Source organism: Musca domestica, unplaced genomic scaffold (assembly GCF_030504385.1).
Source record: "Musca domestica strain aabys unplaced genomic scaffold, Musca_domestica.polishedcontigs.V.1.1 10, whole genome shotgun sequence".
In the NCBI taxonomy this organism is placed as follows: Eukaryota; Metazoa; Arthropoda; class Insecta; order Diptera; family Muscidae; genus Musca; species Musca domestica.
In genome coordinates this window covers 19,534,843-19,559,475 of record NW_026712115.1, presented here as the reverse complement: position 1 = coordinate 19,559,475, position 24,633 = coordinate 19,534,843, and the positions used below count along the sequence as shown (strand labels likewise).

At 29.4% G+C, this 24,633-nt stretch overlaps 1 protein-coding gene across 4 annotated transcripts in view; it reads left to right on the top strand.

Moving 5' to 3' along the window:
• Window positions 1-24,633, top strand: part of LOC101893228 (mucin-2) — a 345,912-nt gene that overhangs the window by 267,601 nt on the left and 53,678 nt on the right. For 3 of the 4 annotated variants that reach the window (XM_059127347.1, XM_059127346.1, XM_059127345.1), the window contains exon 10: window positions 23,359-24,374. The exons of the other annotated variant lie outside the window; for it this stretch is intronic. In XM_059127347.1, coding sequence (XP_058983330.1) covers window positions 23,359-24,374 — 1,016 coding nt within the window. The remainder of the gene's footprint in view (window positions 1-23,358; window positions 24,375-24,633) is intronic. 4 annotated transcript variants of the gene reach the window in all.

Below are 24,633 nucleotides of genomic sequence, written 5' to 3'. Positions count from 1 at the left end.
GTCCTTTAAAAATTCTTTAAAAAATCCACGTCTATAGTCCTTTAAAAATTCTTTAAAAAATCCACGTCTATAGTCCTTTAAAAATTCTTTAAAAAATCCACGTCTATAGTCCTTTAAAAATTCTTTAAAAAATCCACGTCTATAGTCCTTTAAAAATTCTTTAAAAAATCCACGTCTATAGTCCTTTAAAAATTCTTTAAAAAATCCACGTCTATAGTCCTTTAAAAATTCTTTAAAAAATCCACGTCTATAGTCCTTTAAAAATTCTTTAAAAAATCCACGTCTATAGTCCTTTAAAAATTCTTTAAAAAATCCACGTCTATAGTCCTTTAAAAATTCTTTAAAAAATCCACGTCTATAGTCCTTTAAAAATTCTTTAAAAATCCACGTCTATAGTCCTTTAAAAATTCTTTAAAAAATCCACGTCTATAGTCCTTTAAAAATTCTTTAAAAAATCCACGTCTATAGTCCTTTAAAAATTCTTTAAAAAATCCACGCCTATAGTCCTTTAAAAATTCTTTAAAAAATCCACGTCTATAGTCCTTTAAAAATTCTTTAAAAAATCCACGTCTATAGTCCTTTAAAAATTCTTTAAAAAATCCACGTCTATAGTCCTTTAAAAATTCTTTAAAAAATCCACGCCTATAGTCCTTTAAAAATTCTTTAAAAAATCCACGTCTATAGTCCTTTAAAAATTCTTTAAAAAATCCACGTCTATAGTCCTTTAAAAATTCTTTAAAAAATCCACGTCTATAGTCCTTTAAAAATTCTTTAAAAAATCCACGTCTATAGTCCTTTAAAATTCTTTAAAAAATCACGTCTATAGTCCTTTAAAAATTCTTTAAAAAATCCACGTCTATAGTCCTTTAAAAATTCTTTAAAAAATCCACGTCTATAGTCCTTTAAAAATTCTTTAAAAAATCCACGTCTATAGTCCTTTAAAAATTCTTTAAAAAATCCACGTCTATAGTCCTTTAAAAATTCTTTAAAAAATCCACGTCTATAGTCCTTTAAAAATTCTTTAAAAAATCCACGTCTATAGTCCTTTAAAAATTCTTTAAAAAATCCACGTCTATAGTCCTTTAAAAATTCTTTAAAAAATCCACGTCTATAGTCCTTTAAAAATTCTTTAAAAAATCCACGTCTATAGTCCTTTAAAAATTCTTTAAAAAATCCACGTCTATAGTCCTTTAAAAATTCTTTAAAAAATCCACGTCTATAGTCCTTTAAAAATTCTTTAAAAAAATCCACGTCTATAGTCCTTTAAAAATTCTTTAAAAAATCGACGTCTATAGTCCTTTAAAAATTCTTTAAAAAATCCACGTCTATAGTCCTTTAAAAATTCTTTAAAAAATCCACGTCTATAGTCCTTTAAAAATTCTTTAAAAAATCCACGTCTATAGTCCTTTAAAAATTCTTTAAAAAATCCACGTCTATAGTCCTTTAAAAATTCTTTAAAAAATCCACGTCTATAGTCCTTTAAAAATTCTTTAAAAAATCCACGTCTATAGTCCTTTAAAAATTCTTTAAAAAATCCACGTCTATAGTCCTTAAAAATTCTTTAAAAAATCCACGTCTATAGTCCTTTAAAAATTCTTTAAAAAATCCACGTCTATAGTCCTTTAAAAATTCTTTAAAAAATCCACGTCTATAGTCCTTTAAAAATTCTTTAAAAAATCCACGTCTATAGTCCTTTAAAAAATCCACGTCTATAGTCCTTTAAAAATTCTTTAAAAAATCCACGTCTATAGTCCTTTAAAAATTCTTTAAAAAATCCACGTCTATAGTCCTTTAAAAATTCTTTAAAAAATCCACGTCTATAGTCCTTTAAAAATTCTTTAAAAAATCCACGTCTATAGTCCTTTAAAAATTCTTTAAAAAATCCACGTCTATAGTCCTTTAAAAAATCCACGTCTATAGTCCTTTAAAAATTCTTTAAAAAATCCACGTCTATAGTCCTTTAAAAATTCTTTAAAAAATCCACGTCTATAGTCCTTTAAAAATTCTTTAAAAAATCCACGTCTATAGTCCTTTAAAAATTCTTTAAAAAATCCACGTCTATAGTCCTTTAAAAATTCTTTAAAAAATCCACGTCTATAGTCCTTTAAAAATTCTTTAAAAAATCCACGTCTATAGTCCTTTAAAAATTCTTTAAAAAATCCACGTCTATAGTCCTTTAAAAATTCTTTAAAAAATCCACGTCTATAGTCCTTTAAAAATTCTTTAAAAAATCCACGTCTATAGTCCTTTAAAAATTCTTTAAAAAATCCACGTCTAGTCCTTTAAAAATTCTTTAAAAATCCACGTCTATAGTCCTTTAAAAATTCTTTAAAAAATCCACGTCTATAGTCCTTTAAAAATTCTTTAAAAAATCCACGTCTATAGTCCTTTAAAAATTCTTTAAAAAATCCACGTCTATAGTCCTTTAAAAATTCTTTAAAAAATCCACGTCTATAGTCCTTTAAAAATTCTTTAAAAAATCCACGTCTATAGTCCTTTAAAAATTCTTTAAAAAATCCACGTCTATAGTCCTTTAAAAATTCTTTAAAAAATCCACGTCTATAGTCCTTTAAAAATTCTTTAAAAAATCCACGTCTATAGTCCTTTAAAAATTCTTTAAAAAATCCACGTCTATAGTCCTTTAAAAATTCTTTAAAAAATCCACGTCTATAGTCCTTTAAAAATTCTTTAAAAAATCCACGTCTATAGTCCTTTAAAAATTCTTTAAAAAATCCACGTCTATAGTCCTTTAAAAATTCTTTAAAAAATCCACGTCTATAGTCCTTTAAAAATTCTTTAAAAAATCCACGTCTATAGTCCTTTAAAAATTCTTTAAAAAATCCACGTCTATAGTCCTTTAAAAATTCTTTAAAAAATCCACGTCTATAGTCCTTTAAAAATTCTTTAAAAAATCCACGTCTATAGTCCTTTAAAAATTCTTTAAAAAATCCACGTCTATAGTCCTTTAAAAATTCTTTAAAAAATCCACGTCTATAGTCCTTTAAAAATTCTTTAAAAAATCCACGTCTATAGTCCTTTAAAAATTCTTTAAAAAATCCACGTCTATAGTCCTTTAAAAATTCTTTAAAAAATCCACGTCTATAGTCCTTTAAAAATTCTTTAAAAAATCCACGTCTATAGTCCTTTAAAAATTCTTTAAAAAATCCACGTCTATAGTCCTTTAAAAATTCTTTAAAAAATCCACGTCTATAGTCCTTTAAAAATTCTTTAAAAAATCCACGTCTATAGTCCTTTAAAAATTCTTTAAAAAATCCACGTCTATAGTCCTTTAAAAATTCTTTAAAAAATCCACGTCTATAGTCCTTTAAAAATTCTTTAAAAAATCCACGTCTATAGTCCTTTAAAAATTCTTTAAAAAATCCACGTCTATAGTCCTTTAAAAATTCTTTAAAAAATCCACGTCTATAGTCCTTTAAAAATTCTTTAAAAAATCCACGTCTATAGTCCTTTAAAAATTCTTTAAAAAATCCACGTCTATAGTCCTTTAAAAATTCTTTAAAAAATCCACGTCTATAGTCCTTTAAAAATTCTTTAAAAATCCACGTCTATAGTCCTTTAAAAATTCTTTAAAAAATCCACGTCTATAGTCCTTTAAAAATTCTTTAAAAAATCCACGTCTATAGTCCTTTAAAAATTCTTTAAAAAATCCACGTCTATAGTCCTTTAAAAATTCTTTAAAAAATCCACGTCTATAGTCCTTTAAAAATTCTTTAAAAAATCCACGTCTATAGTCCTTTAAAAATTCTTTAAAAAATCCACGTCTATAGTCCTTTAAAAATTCTTTAAAAAATCCACGTCTATAGTCCTTTAAAATTCTTTAAAAAATCCACGTCTATAGTCCTTTAAAAATTCTTTAAAAAATCCACGTCTATAGTCCTTTAAAAATTCTTTAAAAAATCCACGTCTATAGTCCTTTAAAAATTCTTTAAAAAATCCACGTCTATAGTCCTTTAAAAATTCTTTAAAAAATCCACGTCTATAGTCCTTTAAAAATTCTTTAAAAAATCCACGTCTATAGTCCTTTAAAAATTCTTTAAAAAATCCACGTCTATAGTCCTTTAAAAATTCTTTAAAAAATCCACGTCTATAGTCCTTTAAAAATTCTTTAAAAAATCCACGTCTATAGTCCTTTAAAAATTCTTTAAAAAATCCACGTCTATAGTCCTTTAAAAATTCTTTAAAAAATCCACGTCTATAGTCCTTTAAAAATTCTTTAAAAAATCCACGTCTATAGTCCTTTAAAAATTCTTTAAAAAATCCACGTCTATAGTCCTTTAAAAATTCTTTAAAAAATCCACGTCTATAGTCCTTTAAAAATTCTTTAAAAAATCCACGTCTATAGTCCTTTAAAAATTCTTTAAAAAATCCACGTCTATAGTCCTTTAAAAATTCTTTAAAAAAATCCACGTCTATAGTCCTTTAAAAATTCTTTAAAAAATCCACGTCTATAGTCCTTTAAAAATTCTTTAAAAAATCCACGTCTATAGTCCTTTAAAAATTCTTTAAAAATCCACGTCTATAGTCCTTTAAAAATTCTTTAAAAAATCCACGTCTATAGTCCTTTAAAAATTCTTTAAAAAATCCACGTCTATAGTCCTTTAAAAATTCTTTAAAAAATCCACGTCTATAGTCCTTTAAAAATTCTTTAAAAATCCACGTCTAGTCCTTTAAAAATTCTTTAAAAAATCCACGTCTATAGTCCTTTAAAAATTCTTTAAAAAATCCACGTCTATAGTCCTTTAAAAATTCTTTAAAAAATCCACGTCTATAGTCCTTTAAAAATTCTTTAAAAAATCCACGTCTATAGTCCTTTAAAAATTCTTTAAAAAATCCACGTCTATAGTCCTTTAAAAATTCTTTAAAAAATCCACGTCTATAGTCCTTTAAAAATTCTTTAAAAAATCCACGTCTATAGTCCTTTAAAAATTCTTTAAAAAATCCACGTCTATAGTCCTTTAAAAATTCTTTAAAAAATCCACGTCTATAGTCCTTTAAAAATTCTTTAAAAAATCCACGTCTATAGTCCTTTAAAAATTCTTTAAAAAATCCACGTCTATAGTCCTTTAAAATTCTTTAAAAAATCCACGTCTATAGTCCTTTAAAAATTCTTTAAAAAATCCACGTCTATAGTCCTTTAAAAATTCTTTAAAAAATCCACGTCTATAGTCCTTTAAAAATTCTTTAAAAATCCACGTCTATAGTCCTTTAAAAATTCTTTAAAAAATCCACGTCTATAGTCCTTTAAAAATTCTTTAAAAAATCCACGTCTATAGTCCTTTAAAAATTCTTTAAAAAATCCACGTCTATAGTCCTTTAAAAATTCTTTAAAAATCCACGTCTATAGTCCTTTAAAAATTCTTTAAAAAATCCACGTCTATAGTCCTTTAAAAATTCTTTAAAAAATCCACGTCTATAGTCCTTTAAAAATTCTTTAAAAAATCCACGTCTATAGTCCTTTAAAAATTCTTTAAAAAATCCACGTCTATAGTCCTTTAAAAATTCTTTAAAAAATCCACGTCTATAGTCCTTTAAAAATTCTTTAAAAAATCCACGTCTATAGTCCTTTAAAAATTCTTTAAAAAATCCACGTCTATAGTCCTTTAAAAATTCTTTAAAAAATCCACGTCTATAGTCCTTTAAAAATTCTTTAAAAAATCCACGTCTATAGTCCTTTAAAAATTCTTTAAAAAATCCACGTCTATAGTCCTTTAAAAATTCTTTAAAAAATCCACGTCTATAGTCCTTTAAAAATTCTTTAAAAAATCCACGTCTATAGTCCTTTAAAAATTCTTTAAAAAATCCACGTCTATAGTCCTTTAAAAATTCTTTAAAAAATCCACGTCTATAGTCCTTTAAAAATTCTTTAAAAAATCCACGTCTATAGTCCTTTAAAAATTCTTTAAAAAATCCACGTCTATAGTCCTTTAAAAATTCTTTAAAAAATCCACGTCTATAGTCCTTTAAAAATTCTTTAAAAAATCCACGTCTATAGTCCTTTAAAAATTCTTTAAAAAATCCACGTCTATAGTCCTTTAAAAATTCTTTAAAAAATCCACGTCTATAGTCCTTTAAAAATTCTTTAAAAAATCCACGTCTATAGTCCTTTAAAAATTCTTTAAAAAATCCACGTCTATAGTCCTTTAAAAATTCTTTAAAAAATCCACGTCTATAGTCCTTTAAAAATTCTTTAAAAAATCCACGTCTATAGTCCTTTAAAAATTCTTTAAAAAATCCACGTCTATAGTCCTTTAAAAATTCTTTAAAAAATCCACGTCTATAGTCCTTTAAAAATTCTTTAAAAAATCCACGTCTATAGTCCTTTAAAAATTCTTTAAAAAATCCACGTCTATAGTCCTTTAAAAATTCTTTAAAAAATCCACGTCTATAGTCCTTTAAAAATTCTTTAAAAAATCCACGTCTATAGTCCTTTAAAAATTCTTTAAAAAATCCACGTCTATAGTCCTTTAAAAATTCTTTAAAAAATCCACGTCTATAGTCCTTTAAAAATTCTTTAAAAAATCCACGTCTATAGTCCTTTAAAAATTCTTTAAAAAATCCACGTCTATAGTCCTTTAAAAATTCTTTAAAAAATCCACGTCTATAGTCCTTTAAAAATTCTTTAAAAAATCCACGTCTATAGTCCTTTAAAAATTCTTTAAAAAATCCACGTCTATAGTCCTTTAAAAATTCTTTAAAAAATCCACGTCTATAGTCCTTTAAAAATTCTTTAAAAAATCCACGTCTATAGTCCTTTAAAAATTCTTTAAAAAATCCACGTCTATAGTCCTTTAAAAATTCTTTAAAAAATCCACGTCTATAGTCCTTTAAAAATTCTTTAAAAAATCCACGTCTATAGTCCTTTAAAAATTCTTTAAAAAATCCACGTCTATAGTCCTTTAAAAATTCTTTAAAAAATCCACGTCTATAGTCCTTTAAAAATTCTTTAAAAAATCCACGTCTATAGTCCTTTAAAAATTCTTTAAAAAATCCACGTCTATAGTCCTTTAAAAATTCTTTAAAAAATCCACGTCTATAGTCCTTTAAAAATTCTTTAAAAAATCCACGTCTATAGTCCTTTAAAAATTCTTTAAAAAATCCACGTCTATAGTCCTTTAAAAATTCTTTAAAAAATCCACGTCTATAGTCCTTTAAAAATTCTTTAAAAAATCCACGTCTATAGTCCTTTAAAAATTCTTTAAAAAATCCACGTCTATAGTCCTTTAAAAATTCTTTAAAAAATCCACGTCTATAGTCCTTTAAAAATTCTTTAAAAAATCCACGTCTATAGTCCTTTAAAAATTCTTTAAAAAATCCACGTCTATAGTCCTTTAAAAATTCTTTAAAAAATCCACGTCTATAGTCCTTTAAAAATTCTTTAAAAAATCCACGTCTATAGTCCTTTAAAAATTCTTTAAAAAATCCACGTCTATAGTCCTTTAAAAATTCTTTAAAAAATCCACGTCTATAGTCCTTTAAAAATTCTTTAAAAAATCCACGTCTATAGTCCTTTAAAAATTCTTTAAAAAATCCACGTCTATAGTCCTTTAAAAATTCTTTAAAAAATCCACGTCTATAGTCCTTTAAAAATTCTTTAAAAAATCCACGTCTATAGTCCTTTAAAAATTCTTTAAAAAATCCACGTCTATAGTCCTTTAAAAATTCTTTAAAAAATCCACGTCTATAGTCCTTTAAAAATTCTTTAAAAAATCCACGTCTATAGTCCTTTAAAAATTCTTTAAAAAATCCACGTCTATAGTCCTTTAAAAATTCTTTAAAAAATCCACGTCTATAGTCCTTTAAAAATTCTTTAAAAAATCCACGTCTATAGTCCTTTAAAAATTCTTTAAAAAATCCACGTCTATAGTCCTTTAAAAATTCTTTAAAAAATCCACGTCTATAGTCCTTTAAAAATTCTTTAAAAAATCCACGTCTATAGTCCTTTAAAAATTCTTTAAAAAATCCACGTCTATAGTCCTTTAAAAATTCTTTAAAAAATCCACGTCTATAGTCCTTTAAAAATTCTTTAAAAAATCCACGTCTATAGTCCTTTAAAAATTCTTTAAAAAATCCACGTCTATAGTCCTTTAAAAATTCTTTAAAAAATCCACGTCTATAGTCCTTTAAAAATTCTTTAAAAAATCCACGTCTATAGTCCTTTAAAAATTCTTTAAAAATCCACGTCTATAGTCCTTTAAAAATTCTTTAAAAAATCCACGTCTATAGTCCTTTAAAAATTCTTTAAAAAATCCACGTCTATAGTCCTTTAAAAATTCTTTAAAAAATCCACGTCTATAGTCCTTTAAAAATTCTTTAAAAAATCCACGTCTATAGTCCTTTAAAAATTCTTTAAAAAATCCACGTCTATAGTCCTTTAAAAATTCTTTAAAAAATCCACGTCTATAGTCCTTTAAAAATTCTTTAAAAAATCCACGTCTATAGTCCTTTAAAAATTCTTTAAAAAATCCACGTCTATAGTCCTTTAAAAATTCTTTAAAAAATCCACGTCTATAGTCCTTTAAAAATTCTTTAAAAAATCCACGTCTATAGTCCTTTAAAAATTCTTTAAAAAATCCACGTCTATAGTCCTTTAAAAATTCTTTAAAAAATCCACGTCTATAGTCCTTTAAAAATTCTTTAAAAAATCCACGTCTATAGTCCTTTAAAAATTCTTTAAAAAATCCACGTCTATAGTCCTTTAAAAATTCTTTAAAAAATCCACGTCTATAGTCCTTTAAAAATTCTTCAAAAAAACTACGTCTATAGTCCTTTAAAAATTCTTTAAAAAATCCACGTCTATAGTCCTTTAAAAATTCTTTAAAAAATCCACGTCTATAGTCCTTTAAAAATTCTTTAAAAAATCCACGTCTATAGTCCTTTAAAAATTCTTTAAAAAATCCACGTCTATAGTCCTTTAAAAATTCTTTAAAAAATCCACGTCTATAGTCCTTTAAAAATTCTTTAAAAAATCCACGTCTATAGTCCTTTAAAAATTCTTTAAAAAATCCACGTCTATAGTCCTTTAAAAATTCTTTAAAAAATCCACGTCTATAGTCCTTTAAAAATTCTTTAAAAAATCCACGTCTATAGTCCTTTAAAAATTCTTTAAAAAATCCACGTCTATAGTCCTTTAAAAATTCTTTAAAAAATCCACGTCTATAGTCCTTTAAAAATTCTTTAAAAAATCCACGTCTATAGTCCTTTAAAAATTCTTTAAAAAATCCACGTCTATAGTCCTTTAAAAATTCTTTAAAAAATCCACGCCTATAGTCCTTTAAAAATTCTTTAAAAAATCCACGTCTATAGTCCTTTAAAAATTCTTTAAAAAATCCACGTCTATAGTCCTTTAAAAATTCTTTAAAAAATCCACGTCTATAGTCCTTTAAAAATTCTTTAAAAAATCCACGTCCTATAGTCCTTTAAAAATTCTTTAAAAAATCCACGTCTATAGTCCTTTAAAAATTCTTTAAAAAATCCACGTCTATAGTCCTTTAAAAATTCTTTAAAAAATCCACGTCTATAGTCCTTTAAAAATTCTTTAAAAAATCCACGTCTATAGTCCTTTAAAAATTCTTTAAAAAATCCACGTCTATAGTCCTTTAAAAATTCTTTAAAAAATCCACGTCTATAGTCCTTTAAAAATTCTTTAAAAAATCCACGTCTATAGTCCTTTAAAAATTCTTTAAAAAATCCACGTCTATAGTCCTTTAAAAATTCTTTAAAAAATCCACGTCTATAGTCCTTTAAAAATTCTTTAAAAAATCCACGTCTATAGTCCTTTAAAAATTCTTTAAAAATCCACGTCTATAGTCCTTTAAAAATTCTTTAAAAATCCACGTCTATAGTCCTTTAAAAATTCTTTAAAAAATCCACGTCTATAGTCCTTTAAAAATTCTTTAAAAAATCCACGTCTATAGTCCTTTAAAAATTCTTTAAAAAATCCACGTCTATAGTCCTTTAAAAATTCTTTAAAAAATCCACGTCTATAGTCCTTTAAAAATTCTTTAAAAAATCCACGTCTATAGTCCTTTAAAAATTCTTTAAAAAATCCACGTCTATAGTCCTTTAAAAATTCTTTAAAAAATCCACGTCTATAGTCCTTTAAAAATTCTTTAAAAAATCCACGTCTATAGTCCTTTAAAAATTCTTTAAAAAATCCACGTCTATAGTCCTTTAAAAATTCTTTAAAAAATCCACGTCTATAGTCCTTTAAAAATTCTTTAAAAAATCCACGTCTATAGTCCTTTAAAAATTCTTTAAAAAATCCACGTCTATAGTCCTTTAAAAATTCTTTAAAAAATCCACGTCTATAGTCCTTTAAAAATTCTTTAAAAAATCCACGTCTATAGTCCTTTAAAAATTCTTTAAAAAATCCACGTCTATAGTCCTTTAAAAATTCTTTAAAAAATCCACGTCTATAGTCCTTTAAAAATTCTTTAAAAAATCCACGTCTATAGTCCTTTAAAAATTCTTAAAAATCACGTCTATAGTCCTTTAAAAATTCTTAAAAAAATCCACGTCTATAGTCCTTTAAAAATTCTTTAAAAAATCCACGTCTATAGTCCTTTAAAAATTCTTTAAAAAATCCACGTCTATAGTCCTTTAAAAATTCTTTAAAAAATCCACGTCTATAGTCCTTTAAAAATTCTTTAAAAAATCCACGTCTATAGTCCTTTAAAAATTCTTTAAAAAATCCACGTCTATAGTCCTTTAAAAATTCTTTAAAAAATCCACGTCTATAGTCCTTTAAAAATTCTTTAAAAAATCCACGTCTATAGTCCTTTAAAAATTCTTTAAAAAATCCACGTCTATAGTCCTTTAAAAATTCTTTAAAAAATCCACGTCTATAGTCCTTTAAAAATTCTTTAAAAAATCCACGTCTATAGTCCTTTAAAAATTCTTTAAAAAATCCACGTCTATAGTCCTTTAAAAATTCTTTAAAAAATCCACGTCTATAGTCCTTTAAAAATTCTTTAAAAAATCCACGTCTATAGTCCTTTAAAAATTCTTTAAAAAATCCACGTCTATAGTCCTTTAAAAATTCTTTAAAAAATCCACGTCTATAGTCCTTTAAAAATTCTTTAAAAAATCCACGTCTATAGTCCTTTAAAAATTCTTTAAAAAATCCACGTCTATAGTCCTTTAAAAATTCTTTAAAAAATCCACGTCTATAGTCCTTTAAAAATTCTTTAAAAAATCCACGTCTATAGTCCTTTAAAAATTCTTTAAAAAATCCACGCCTATAGTCCTTTAAAAATTCTTTAAAAAATCCACGTCTATAGTCCTTTAAAAATTCTTTAAAAAATCCACGTCTATAGTCCTTTAAAAATTCTTTAAAAAATCCACGCCTATAGTCCTTTAAAAATTCTTTAAAAAATCCACGTCTATAGTCCTTTAAAAATTCTTTAAAAAATCCACGTCTATAGTCCTTTAAAAATTCATTAAAAAATCCACGTCTATAGTCCTTTAAAAATTCTTTAAAAAATCCACGTCTATAGTCCTTTAAAAATTCTTTAAAAATCCACATCTATAGTCCTTCAAAAATTCTTTAAAAATCCACGTCTGTAGTCCTTTAAAAAATCCACGTCTATAGTCCTTTAAAAATTCTTTAAAAAATCCACATCTATAGTCCTTCAAAAATTCTTTAAAAATCCACGTCTGTAGTCCTTTAAAAAATCCACATCTATAGTCCTTTAAAAATTCTTTAAAAAATCCACGTCTATAGTCCTTTAAAAATTCTTTAAAAAATCCACGTCTATAGTCCTTTAAAAATTCTCTAAAAAATCCACATCTATAGTCCTTTAAAAATTCTTTAAAAAATCCACGTCTATAGTCCTTTAAAAATTCTTTAAAAAAATCCACGTCTATAGTCCTTCAAAAATTCTTTAAAAAATCCTTAAAAAAATCTACGTTTATGGTCCTTTAAAAAATCTACGTTTATGGTCCTTTAAAAAATCTACGTTTATGGTCCTTTAAAAAATCCACGTCTATGGCCCTTTAAAAATTCTGTAGTCATTTAAAAAATCCACATCTATAGTCCTTCAAAAATTCTTTAAAAATCCACATATATAGTCCTTCAAAAATTCTTTAAAAAATCCACGTCTGTAGTCCTTTAAAAAAATCCACATCTATAGTCCTTTAAAAATTCTTTAAAAAATCCACGTCTTAGTCCTTTAAAAATTCTTTAAAAAATCCACGTCTATAGTCCTTTAAAAATTCTTTAAAAAATCCACGTCTGTAGTCCTTTAAAAATTCTTTAAAAAATCCACGTCTATAGTCCTTTAAAAATTCTTTAAAAAATCCACGTCTGTAGTCCTTTGAAAATTCTTTAAAAATCCACGTCTATAGTCCTTTAAAAATTCTTTAAAAAATCCACATCTATAGTCCTTCAAAAATTCTTTAAAAATCCACGTCTGTAGTCCTTTAAAAAATCCACGTCTATAGTCCTTTAAAAATTCTTTAAAAAATCCACATCTATAGTCCTTCAAAAATTCTTTAAAAATCCACGTCTGTAGTCCTTTAAAAAATCCACGTCTATAGTCCTTTAAAAATTCTTTAAAAAATCCACGTCTGTAGTCCTTTATAAATTCTTTAAAAAATCCACGTCTATAGTCCTTTAAAAATTCTCTAAAAAATCCACATCTATAGTCCTTTAAAAATTCTTTAAAAAATCCACGTCTATAGTCCTTTAAAAATTCTTTAAAAAAATCCACGTCTATAGTCCTTCAAAAATTCTTTAAAAAATCCTTAAAAAAATCTACGTTTATGGTCCTTTAAAAAATCTACGTTTATGGTCCTTTAAAAAATCTACGTTTATGGTCCTTTAAAAAATCTACGTTTATGGTCATTTAAAAAATCCACGTCTATGGCCCTTTAAAAATTCTTTAAAAAATCCACGTCTATGGTCCTTTAAAAATTCTTTAAAAAATCCACGTCTATGACAGCCCTGAATATAACGCCCTTCTGAATTTCTTTTGGTAGTTTTCAAGTAATTTTGTTCACATAATACATCTTCATCTGATCTCAAAACCTGTTTTGGGGTCTCTTCCACCTCCCACGAAAGTGTTAATACTTTTTCAATCGATGTAGTATTCCAAAGTGATATTTGTCTCTTATTTTGTGATTCATCCTGCAAGGGTCCGCCAATTATCCATCCAAACACTGTTTTTTGAGCTAATAAGATACCAATTGATTATATAGGCGTTCCAACTGTAAAGATGAGTGGGCCTATGTCCATTCCTATTAGGAGATCAACTGGTTGGCTGATGTAGAACTTCGGGTCGGCTAATTCCAAGTTCGTAGCGTCATGCATCTGTATTCTTTCAAGGGTATATGACGGCAAGTTTGACAGAAGCGATTTTAGAACAGGTGCCCAAACTTCTTACCTGAAATTTGAGTCAAGTCTAGAACGTAATTTAAATAGGCAAGCTTTAGCAGAAGTTTCCGGAATGAGCCGATTAATTCCTGTCACATGCACTAGGTTTCGTTTAGTGGTTTCTCAGTAACAAATGTAGTCGTAATAATGACCGTAATAATGACCATTCGCAATAATGACCATTGACTTCGATTTGAACCATGGCTGTAAAAAGTAAGGTGTCTCCGGGACGAGGACTGACTTTACCGTCATCCTGCAGTGTCAAAGTGGTTATGTTTGTTGTTTCTTTATTTGATGTGGACTGAATTAGTGTTGTGAGAGCGGCAGTACTGCCCTAACACCAGTACTTCCTCTTGTGTTGAAGTTTGTGTTGTAGTTCCCTTATGTAACATAGTATGGTGCTTCAAATTACATGTTCAGCATCCAAAACGACTTTTGCAATCTTTCACTCCATGGTTAGACAAATAAACAATTGTAGCACAGGTGTGCCATTTTGACCACATGAATCCGGTCATTTACGCTTGTAAATCTCATTTTCTTTTTTTTATAATCGTTTCCGCTCTGAGTCTGCTGATTTGGTTTTGACAAGTTTGATTTTATGTTTCCTACTGATTTGAATTTGTGGGTCAAAAAGTTGTTAAAAGCTTCCCACGATGGTAGAGTCTTGCAATCTTCTATGGTATTTTCAAATTCTTATAAAAAAGTTCTTGGAAGTTTGCTGGAACACAAATATATCAATATATGATCCCATACTGCTACTTCGACATTTTGTGTCTCCAAAATTTGAATGCAGCTATTTACTGTTCGCTGTAACTTCTGTATACTGTAACTCGAATCAGTTGAAACGTTTGGTAAATTGAATAGTATTTTTAGCTGCTCGTTCATCTGCTTTCTCTTATTCTCGTATATGTCGATTAAATTCCTCCAGGCTAACTAAAATCCCTCATTTGTTAGAGGAACATGGCTTATAACTTCTCTAGCTTCGCCAGTTGTTTTTTTAATTCAAATGAAAAAGTTTTTCAACATTGCTCAATTTGGGGTTCTGGATGTAAATGGCGGTAAATAAATCCCGAAAAGTCGGCCAAGTATTGTAACTTCCTTTAAAAGTGTCCGTATCGCAGGGTTGTAATCTCTAAGGTGAGGTAAAATCAGCTTCCTTTTAAGCCAACTGGGTCTCTCTTCTGAGTTTTTCGTTTGCTTCATTTTCTTTGATATTTTGGATTTGTCCATTGATTATTCCTATCGCCTTTTTGTATGTGTCGATTGCCTCTAAGAAGTGGGTCCTCAGTTTTGTTTTGTCAACCGACTTTTCTCCTTCCTCTGCAATAAAATTTCGGCATTCTAAATACGATTTTTTTACTACTTTCGATGCCTCCGATGTGTGTATGTCGTCATCAGTGCCTGCGATGCTCACAATTAATGCGTAATCCTTCAGATCATTCACGCAATTTGCGAATTTCTCACGGTTGAGTTTAGACATCTTTGTTGTTTTAAGGGCCAGACTTTAGAACAAATTTTTATATGACAAGAATTTGACAAAATTGGCCGATTAAGAAGACAGATCTTTGTTATATTTGGACACAAACAAATCAATGATTTTTCTTGGCAAAACCTTGAATGTTACTTTCCAAGTATATTTTTAACGACGAGTGATTTTTAACTGGGAATCGAGTTTTCGAATGCGGAAATTTTACAATACTTGCAAATACTTTCAGAAAAATATTAAAAATTTCGAAGAAATAAATTGAGAATCCAAGTTCGGCAAATCAAAAAGCATTTATATTATTATTTCTGAAAACAGCAAGAATTCCATAGAAGGGTCAGCCAAATTGACGATATAATGGCCAATTTCAAACAAAATATCCGTTTTTACTATTTAAAGGTGTTCAAAAAACAATCGCAGAAAAAATGTGTGCTGGGTTGTCAAAAAAAAAAAAAAAGTACAATAAAACCGCTGAATTCGTATTCTAGGAAGATTTGACTTTGAGTAAATACCAATTTTTTCAAAAAAAAAAAGCTCACAAAAAAAACTATTTGAGAACAAAAAAATTTGTGGATCAAAAAAGTTTAATTTTTTACAAACGAGGGTTAATTTTTTAAGCAAATTATCCAAATATTAAAAAAAACAATTATTCTATAAACGCTCGATTTTGATAAATAATTTTTTCGATAATAATTTTTTCCGAAGTTCTTCAACAATTGTACTTTCACTGAATTGTGATATATTTAGTAATTTATATAAAAAGAAATATTGTGAGTCGCAGATTAGAGTCTCGCAGCACCTATTTTTCAGAATATTATGAAGAATCAGCAAATATTTTTGGGTCAAATACCAGCCGTTTCCCAGAATAAAATTTCCAAAATGTTTCCAAAAATATTTCATAAAATAAAAAGATATATGTTTTGAGACTTTGACAAAATGACTTATTCGTAAAAACTGTTTGGTCAGAAGTCGGATCTTAAGTTTTCAAATTTGTTCATCAAATCAAAATTCCAAAAAAGTAGATAATTTTGTCGAAAATCCAAAAAAGCTTTAGCAAAATATAAAAGCGTCTTCCAAGAAATTCTTCTATGGCCCCCAAAATGAATTGTTTGATTTAAAAGTGATATGGATTTTTTCCAGAATTTTGAGAAAGAAAGACGATGTATTCACAGCCTCATAAGTAATTATGTTCACATATAGGTTTAAAACAAATTCGACTTTGAAATTTTTAGGTTAGTTAACCTTAAAAATGTTGGTGCTTTTCCGCCAAAGGAGTTTATATAACGCGTCTTATTTCGAAGAATTCCCAAATTTATTTTTTTTTTGGATGTAACATGGAATTTATAGTTATTTAGTAATATTCTGATCTGTCTGTGTTAATGTAAAATATTTCTTCTGAATATATGTATGTGTCAGGGGTAACCAGCAATTTTCCAAAAAAAAATATGTACGATAGCAAGATTATTGTTATTGTTTAATTATGACGCCAAAAATTGCGCCATAATATTCCACGTAGATTTCGTGTTGTTTTTGGTATGTAAAATGTCTGACAATTTTTCGAAGTTGATGTATCGCAATTATGACGCCATAAGTTGCGCCAACATTTTTTTTCAAAGAACGCTAGCTAACGAAATAGCGAGATTCAAAAAACCAAGCATTAATTTTTCCGAAAAGGGTAAAAACTAAGTTTTTTTTTTTCAAAATGGCTCCAAAAATTTATGTTTAATTAGTGTGTGTATACGGACCGACAAATTATTTTTTAAAAGATAGTCTTAAAATTCCAGCTTTCCACAAACAGGTGGCAGAAGTTCCAATTTTTCCGAAAAATCTTCTCCATTTAACAATTTACGCGTTAGTTTCCATAATTTGGAAACGCTTTTCCACAATTTCCAACTATTTATTGAGAGAAATCTAGATATTTGTGTGTATGTGTAAATAAGGACGTATTTGGTCTAAATAAAGGGTCCACATCAGTCCAAGATCACAAATAACGCTGAGTTTGTGTCAAAGGGTGTGTAGAAAACAGCGCTTATATCATCTAGAGGCACAGTGTCGGTGTCAAATTTAGCCGCACACTGCAATCCTTCCTCGATTCCACGCTTAAAGCACAAAAAAATCTCATTCGTACTCACTTCCTCTTCTGCCTCTCTTTTTATAGTTGGGAATGTGTTGATTTATGTGTGTTTACTCTGTGAGTTCTTGTCCTTCGTTCTGTTGGCGTCTGGGTTGTTTTGTTGTTTGAGTTTGGATTAGTTACACCCGAACCGCTTTGTCTTGTTTAATTTTCAATTTGCTTTTATTCTGTGGATATATAGTAAAATTTGTTATTCACTCTTTTTATACCCTAAACCACAGGGTATTATGTCTTTGTGCATTTGTTTGTAACAGGCAAAAGGAAACGAGATAGACCCATAGTTCCTTTTGATGATCTGCATAGAATCACATTCTGAGTCGATTTATGCATGTCCGTCTGTCCGTCTGTCCGCCCGTTCGTCTGTCCGTCTGTCCATGTATTTTTGTAAACAAAGTACAGGTCGCATTTATTGCCCGATCCAGATGAAAGATCTTTTGTTTGGCCCAAGGACGAACCCTATTGAAATTGGAGATAATCGGTCAAAATTTAGATATAGCTCCCTAATATATATCAAATACAGCTCAGAAATATATTTGCTAAATTTTATCGAGATCGGTTCAGATTTGGATATAGCTCCCATATATATCTTTATCTGATTTCAAATTAATTGTGCACCAAATGGGCAATACAATTCCGAATTTAAAAGATACAAATGCTTCGGCATATTTAGTCCTTTGAACTTTAAATTATAATTATAATCATAGCGTATATGATTGAATTCTCCCATAAAAACTTTTAATTGTTATGTGGAGCTCTACTTAATTAGCAAAGTGGTGTAGGGTCTCATAAAGTCGGTCCCGCCCGACAAAGACTTTCTTTACAGGTTTATTATTAAAAAACTTCACTTATGTGCGCCCCGTGATACTTGTCGCTCTGAAGATGTTTTTCGAACTGATCAGGAATATTCTGGCTTGGACTACCAGAACTGTTAAATCTTCCAGAATTTATTGGAAAAGTGTTTGGCTAGCGGCAGCACATATTGTGTACCGCTAGCCGCAAATTTTAAATTCTTACATCTTCTAGCGATCATAAGTACCTGATCCCATTTTAAAGCCAGAGGTTTCAATTTGAGAGTTAGAAACCTATATGATATAGCACATATATTAAAAACTATATACATACTAGCTGGCCCGGTCCGCGTTGCCGGCCCGTACTTTTAGTCTTTAAAGCATAATAAATCACAGATCTGACTTATGTAGGCGGCACAATTTTGATTATAAGTAATGACGCCATTATAATTACTCCAATGACTTGATTATGAGTAATGACTCCATGACTAAATATAAATTAATATTCATGGCAAAAATTATAATTACCGTCGGTTTTAGATATTTTAAAGAGCCTGATCTTATTTTTCAGCTATAGGCTTTAATTTGAGTGTTAAATACCTATATGATAAAGAACATCTATAATAGCCCCATGTGAAAATTCAGCTCAATTTTTGATATTGTAAAAAGCATTCAAATGTGCTATAATTTGAAATTTGTATTTCCAACGTTTAAAATCCCGTACTGCGTGGTATTCAGTTTTGTCCACCTCATACTTGAAGGCAGAATGTAGTCAGAATAGCCAAAAAAATTACTCTTTTGCTCCGATTACCGTAAGATGGACATTAATTGTTTGTCATTTAAATTTTGCGGTGGAGATCCAATAAAGTTCCTTTATAATTTCGTATTTTTTTTCATGTTTCTGCCACAATTTCCGACTGAATGAGTCCCAGATTGACATTTCGGAGTTTATTTCATATAGACGTACATCCCAAATCTACGTTCCCAACCAATATTCTCTTGGGGGTTACAAATTCAATAGAATACCAAATTTTCTTTTCTGACCACACATTGGTTGGGAAAGTGGACTTGGGGGTATACTAATGTGGGGACTATACTTAAATAAATTCATATGAGGATAATTATCTGTAAGATGATTTTCCACTCCAGGGTTTTTTACCCCAGGTAGCCTCAAGACTAAGATGCGCGCTTTTCCGAAAAATAAAAATTTATAAGAAGAGGTTTTCTTCCCCCTTAGAAACAAAGATGTCAAATAAGAGTCAAAAAATGAAAAAAGTGGCCAAGACCCCGAAAATACCTTAAATCATATGATGGTGATACCAAAACGTGATAATTTTTTGCAAAGATGGTTTCTTCTTAAATTATCAACATAAGCTAAAATTAGTACGAAAAATATGATTAAAATGTAGAATATACTTGAAATCGGGTTGTTCCGTTATCAGAGGTTATGATCCATATCATGACCTGGCAAAGCGATTAAAGGTATCTTGAATGCTTAGGTAGAATTTCTATTTTGCGTTCTTTATAGTCGGCGTTTGACTGATTGCAGTCCCAATGTATTTTGCATTTTGTGTTCTCATTTGACAATTTATTGAAAGAAGTAGGTCCACTTTTTGAAATTAGCCCCATAACGCTTCTTTAGTCATTTTTGTTTGTTTAAATGTGTTCGCATCTTCCAGCTGAAGCACGATATAGGTCCTGGAGTAAAAAGCATTTAACATCGTATTGCGCCCTCATTTCATTTTTAATACTATTCATTCAGAATTCAAACCAATAAAAAAATGTACACTTCAATATAGAAAAAAGAAAAAGAATCTTCAACTGGTTCGCTGATTTTTTTTGCAGCAAATTTTTAAAGGTCCTTAAGAAATTTGTCGGTAGAATGTACTATTATTATGAAATTAGATTCCATTGAAAAATTGTCGATTTTTCTCGATTTTAGAATTTTCATATAAAGCGACAACGAATAAAATTGTTATTAATAGATTTTATGTATTTATTCGGTATTACGAATAAATACATAAAATCTATAAATAACAGTTTTATCCGTTGTGGCTTTATACTACCCAAAAAAACCTACACCACCTAAACCTCATATTAGAATTAAAAAAAAAAAAACACTACAAATGTACATTCGAAAATAGTAAGTCAAATTGGAAAAAAATATGCAATATAAAACATTACTATTGTACATTTTAAAAGTCGAAATGAAAATGTTCAAATTTCACATTTTTACGCGATTTTTTTGGGATTTTATTCATTTCTGCCAAGAGGCAATTCCGAATTTGTCTTAATCGTTAAAATCAGACCGGCGGTCTTTATGTTATAAGAGTAGTAACTAACACAACTTTCTTTTACATATAAAGAGATAGATTTAAAAGTAGGCGCGTTCCTCAGCCCCTAAATAAGTACTTAGGGTTGGATGGAAAGCCAACAGCATCTCGTGTAATAATTCTGAAACCGATATCTTCACTATTTTGGCAAATATAAAGATTTTAGATAAATCGAAATAGTGGGCGTAAAAGGAGGTGTGGTCAATATTTTTTTTCTTTAAAAACCTAACTCGGGGTATGACAAACGTTTGTACAAAAAATTATGCAAATCGGTCCAGCCGTTTTCAACTGATTCCGTTACCAACAAACAACAATTGATTTTTATATATATAGATGAAGTGCTTAAACACACATTATAAGCCAAATAACCCGGATAAGGGTACAACCCGATCCTTCCATCCATCCTTGTAAAAAATGATCACGTTTTGATTGAAGCTATTTTCGGGGTCTTGGCCATTTTTCTCATTTCTTGACCCTTATTTGGCATCTTTGTTTCTAAGTGGGTAGAGTTTTCACATAAAATTTTCAATTTTCATTTTAACAAATACGTAGGGTCCATCTTGGTCTTGGCCACATTCATCAATTGATTTGGCTAAAAAAATGTTTTTAGGCTACACGGGGGTAGAGAACCATCTTACATACAATTGCCCACATAGGCATTTATTTAAGTATAGTCCACATTAGTGTATCCCCAAGTCCACTCTACCAGACAGAAGCATGAAAATAATTACGAATATTAGAAAGTAGCGGGACCGAACATTTGTTTAATCCTCAAGTATGAGGTGGACAAAACTAAATACCATGCAGCATGGTGTTCTAAACGTTGGAAATATAAATTCCAAATTACAGCTCATTTGAATGGAAAAGGTTGCTAGGCTCTTTATAATACCAAAAATTGAGCTGAGTTTTCACATGGGGCTATTATATATGTTATATATCATATAGATTTTTCATACTCAAATTAAAGCCTGGGGCTATTTAAAGTATCAACAAGTCAAAAAACAGTAAGTTAGACAGGGCCGAACTTTGAATACCCTCCACCATTTGGAACAAATTTGAAAATTTAAAAAAAAATCCTAAAAAAATTCTCTTAAAATGTTAAATATACCGAATATAGCCGTTATATTGGGGTCTACATAGGCATTATTTGTCATAAGCCATTACCATAATTAAATTCGAAACTTGAAATAAACGGTGAATAATGTAGCTGAAATCATCAAAATACGGTATATAGGGAGGTACCGTTATATCGCAGCTGTGCGAAGACCTGGACCAGCATAGACAATTTTCTGTCACAGGCTGTAACATCTAATACGAACTTCAAATACGGCAACTCAAACAATTTAGGTGGGTATTGTACCTAAAATCGTCAAAATACCGAATATAGGGAGGTACTGATGTATGGGATCTATACGAAGACCTGGACCAGTATAGACAATTTTATATCACTAACTATAGTTCCCATTACGAACTCTAAATTCGTAATTTGAAACAATTCTGGTTAATAATGACGCTAAAATTATCAAAATACCGAATATTGGGAGGTACCGTTATAGGGTGGCTATACGAAGAAGTGGACCTGCACAGACAATTTTCTGTCTTAGGCTTTCGAACTTCAAATACCAAATTTGAAACAATTCCGTTGAATAAAGAGCGTGATTACAACAGACAGACAGACAGTCAGACCTACAGACAGACATCGCGGAATCGACTTAGAATTTTACGCTGATCAAGAATATATATACTTTGTTGGGTCTGACATGAGTATTTCGAGGAGTTACAAACGGAATGACAAAGTTAATATACCCTCCATAGTACATGAGGGCTTACATGAGTCAGATGTGCTGTGATGTTTTAAAAAAATATGCATTAAAGACTAAAAGTACGGGCCAGCTAGCAACATCTATAAATAACAGCTTTGTTCGTTTTCGCTTTATACTCCTCAAAAAAAAAAAAAACTACACATCATATCATCGAAAATTGTAAGCCAAAAACAAAAAAAATCAAATCAAATGTTCAAATTTTATCCTTTTCTGCTAAGAGATAATTCCGTATAAATCTGAATCGTTAAAATCAGATCAGCGGTTCTTGAGTTATAAGCGTAGTAACTAACAGAACTTTCTTTTATATAAAAAAAAATATTTTGTTGTTGCAAAATGGTCTTATCTTTATTGTGGTTTTTATAAAAACAACGTTTGTTTATTAGTGGAGAACGATGGTAATGTTTACCAGTGGGTAAGTCAAGGAACTCATAGGTTTCGGAAAGAGCCACCAATCCTCATCAGTTCCCTTGTTTTTTGTCTGTGATATCCTATATATAATCCTCTTACTATCTCGTCACTTGGGTAAAAAATGTTTTTGTCATAGAAGCTATTTTTAAAATAACTTCTGGGGAGAATATCCCAGACAAAAAACAAGGGAACTGATCAGGATTGGTGGCTCTTTCCGAAACTTAGGTATTCCCTGCCTTATCCCCTGGTAAACATTACCATCGTTCTCCACTAATAAACAAACGTTGTTTTTTTACTTTACACTTTGCAACAACAAAATACTATGGTATCCCAAACAAACAAGCCAACACTGTTCTATAAATAAGATATATTTCAAAGTATTACAAAACAAAGCAATCCCTATACCTTATTTAGGAGGATATCTAAGATACCAGGGATGTAAACCATTTGTTAATGGTTGGTTCGGTTCAGTGTTTTTCAATTGGTTTTAAGGCGGTTCGAAACGTAGTGAATATTTTTTTATTTGTAGTAATATTTTTAATTTGTGTTCATTTCTTAGGTTAAAAAAATACCAACTGTTTTTCTTTGGCGCCCAAAATAATAATTATTAAATGCAAGAAAGGTGAAAACTGTAACATATTTGTTACTTTTTGTTTTGATTATTTTAAAGTGTTTTGAATATAATTTCGTTTGTTTTTTCTAAAAATTGACTAACGTGGCTGGGTGCCTTTAGGCTGTTGAAGATTCCATATCAAACGGTTGGTCAAAATGGCATGCATAGGATCAGAAAAATAATTGAATAGCGAAAGTATTTTATACCTAAAAATCCATTCTACTTTTACCATTCATAATTTTGCAGTAATTATTTTGACTCTGCGAGATTATGACCAAACTTAAATATTGAATCCACAATTGCGGAATTTATAATAAATATTTTAATTAAACAAATATATATCCACACATGTCATTATTTTAACAAATAATGTTTATTTATAGATATTACATATTTTCCGATCAGCAACGTCGTCAGAGCAACGCTGCTAACAGTATTAGTTTGAGTAATCAAAATCAAGTATGTACTAGCCAAAGCAGTCACCCCCAATGTAAGGATGAGACCTTATCAGTCCAGGTCAACTCTACTTCGCAACAACTACCTATAAAAAACAAGGCGAATATGCCACTCAATATAAATAGCAATATAAACAAGCATATGTCGGGTACAAAAGAATCGTCCCCGAAACAAAAGCAAGATGACGACGTGAAAGTTATAAAACAGGAAGGCCAAAAACCAACAATGGAAACTCAAGGTCCTCCACCTCCTCCAACATCGCAGTATTTTTTACATCCATCTTATATTACACCAACACCATTTGGATTTGATCCAAATCATCCAATATACAGAAATGTTTTAATGCCCTCAGCTTCTCCATACAATGCAGCTCCTTATCACTTACCAATATCAAGATATCATGCTCCGGAAGACTTGTCCAGAAACACTGGGACGAAAGCTTTAGATGTCCTACATCATGCTGCCAGTCAGTATTACACAACCCATAAAATACACGAACTCAGCGAGAGGGCTTTAAAGTCCCCTAATAATAATAACAGTAATGGATCAAACTCTGTTAAAGTTAGTGTTTCTAGTCCAAGCATTGCTGCATCGCAACATTCCAATATAAACACAAATACAACTGGACATCACTCTAATACAGCCCAATCCACGAATTCATCTCAAATATCCCTCAATTTATCTCAATCAATACCGTCAACATCAAGTAAGCCAGAAATGTCGGCACAAAAATCGCAGTGCAGTGGATCTACAGTACCACTTAGTGAGCCACAGAAATCACAAACAACAAGCAATCCTGCAGTTGTATCAAGCAGTACAGTAGTCAATTCTACCGGCAGTGGAGGTCCTGATTCTCGTAGCCCTCCTCCTCAAAGACATGTTCACACACATCATCATACACATGTTGGTCTTGGCTATCCAATGTATCCGGCACCTTATGGGGGTAAGTAAAATGGAATTGAAAATAAACTTATCATGTCCAAAACATGAATAAATGCTTTATGTGGGGAATATATTTTTAAATTTGAAAATAAAATTAAAAGTTTTTAAAATGTTTAAACTCTTCTTACTTACTGAAAGAATTCGGAGATACCCTACAAATGTATAATTACCCATATTTAATTACACAAAAAATACGAGTGGTAGCCTACACAAATCAAAAAAGCACAAACGGCCGGAAAGTGAAATGAATACAATAAAGG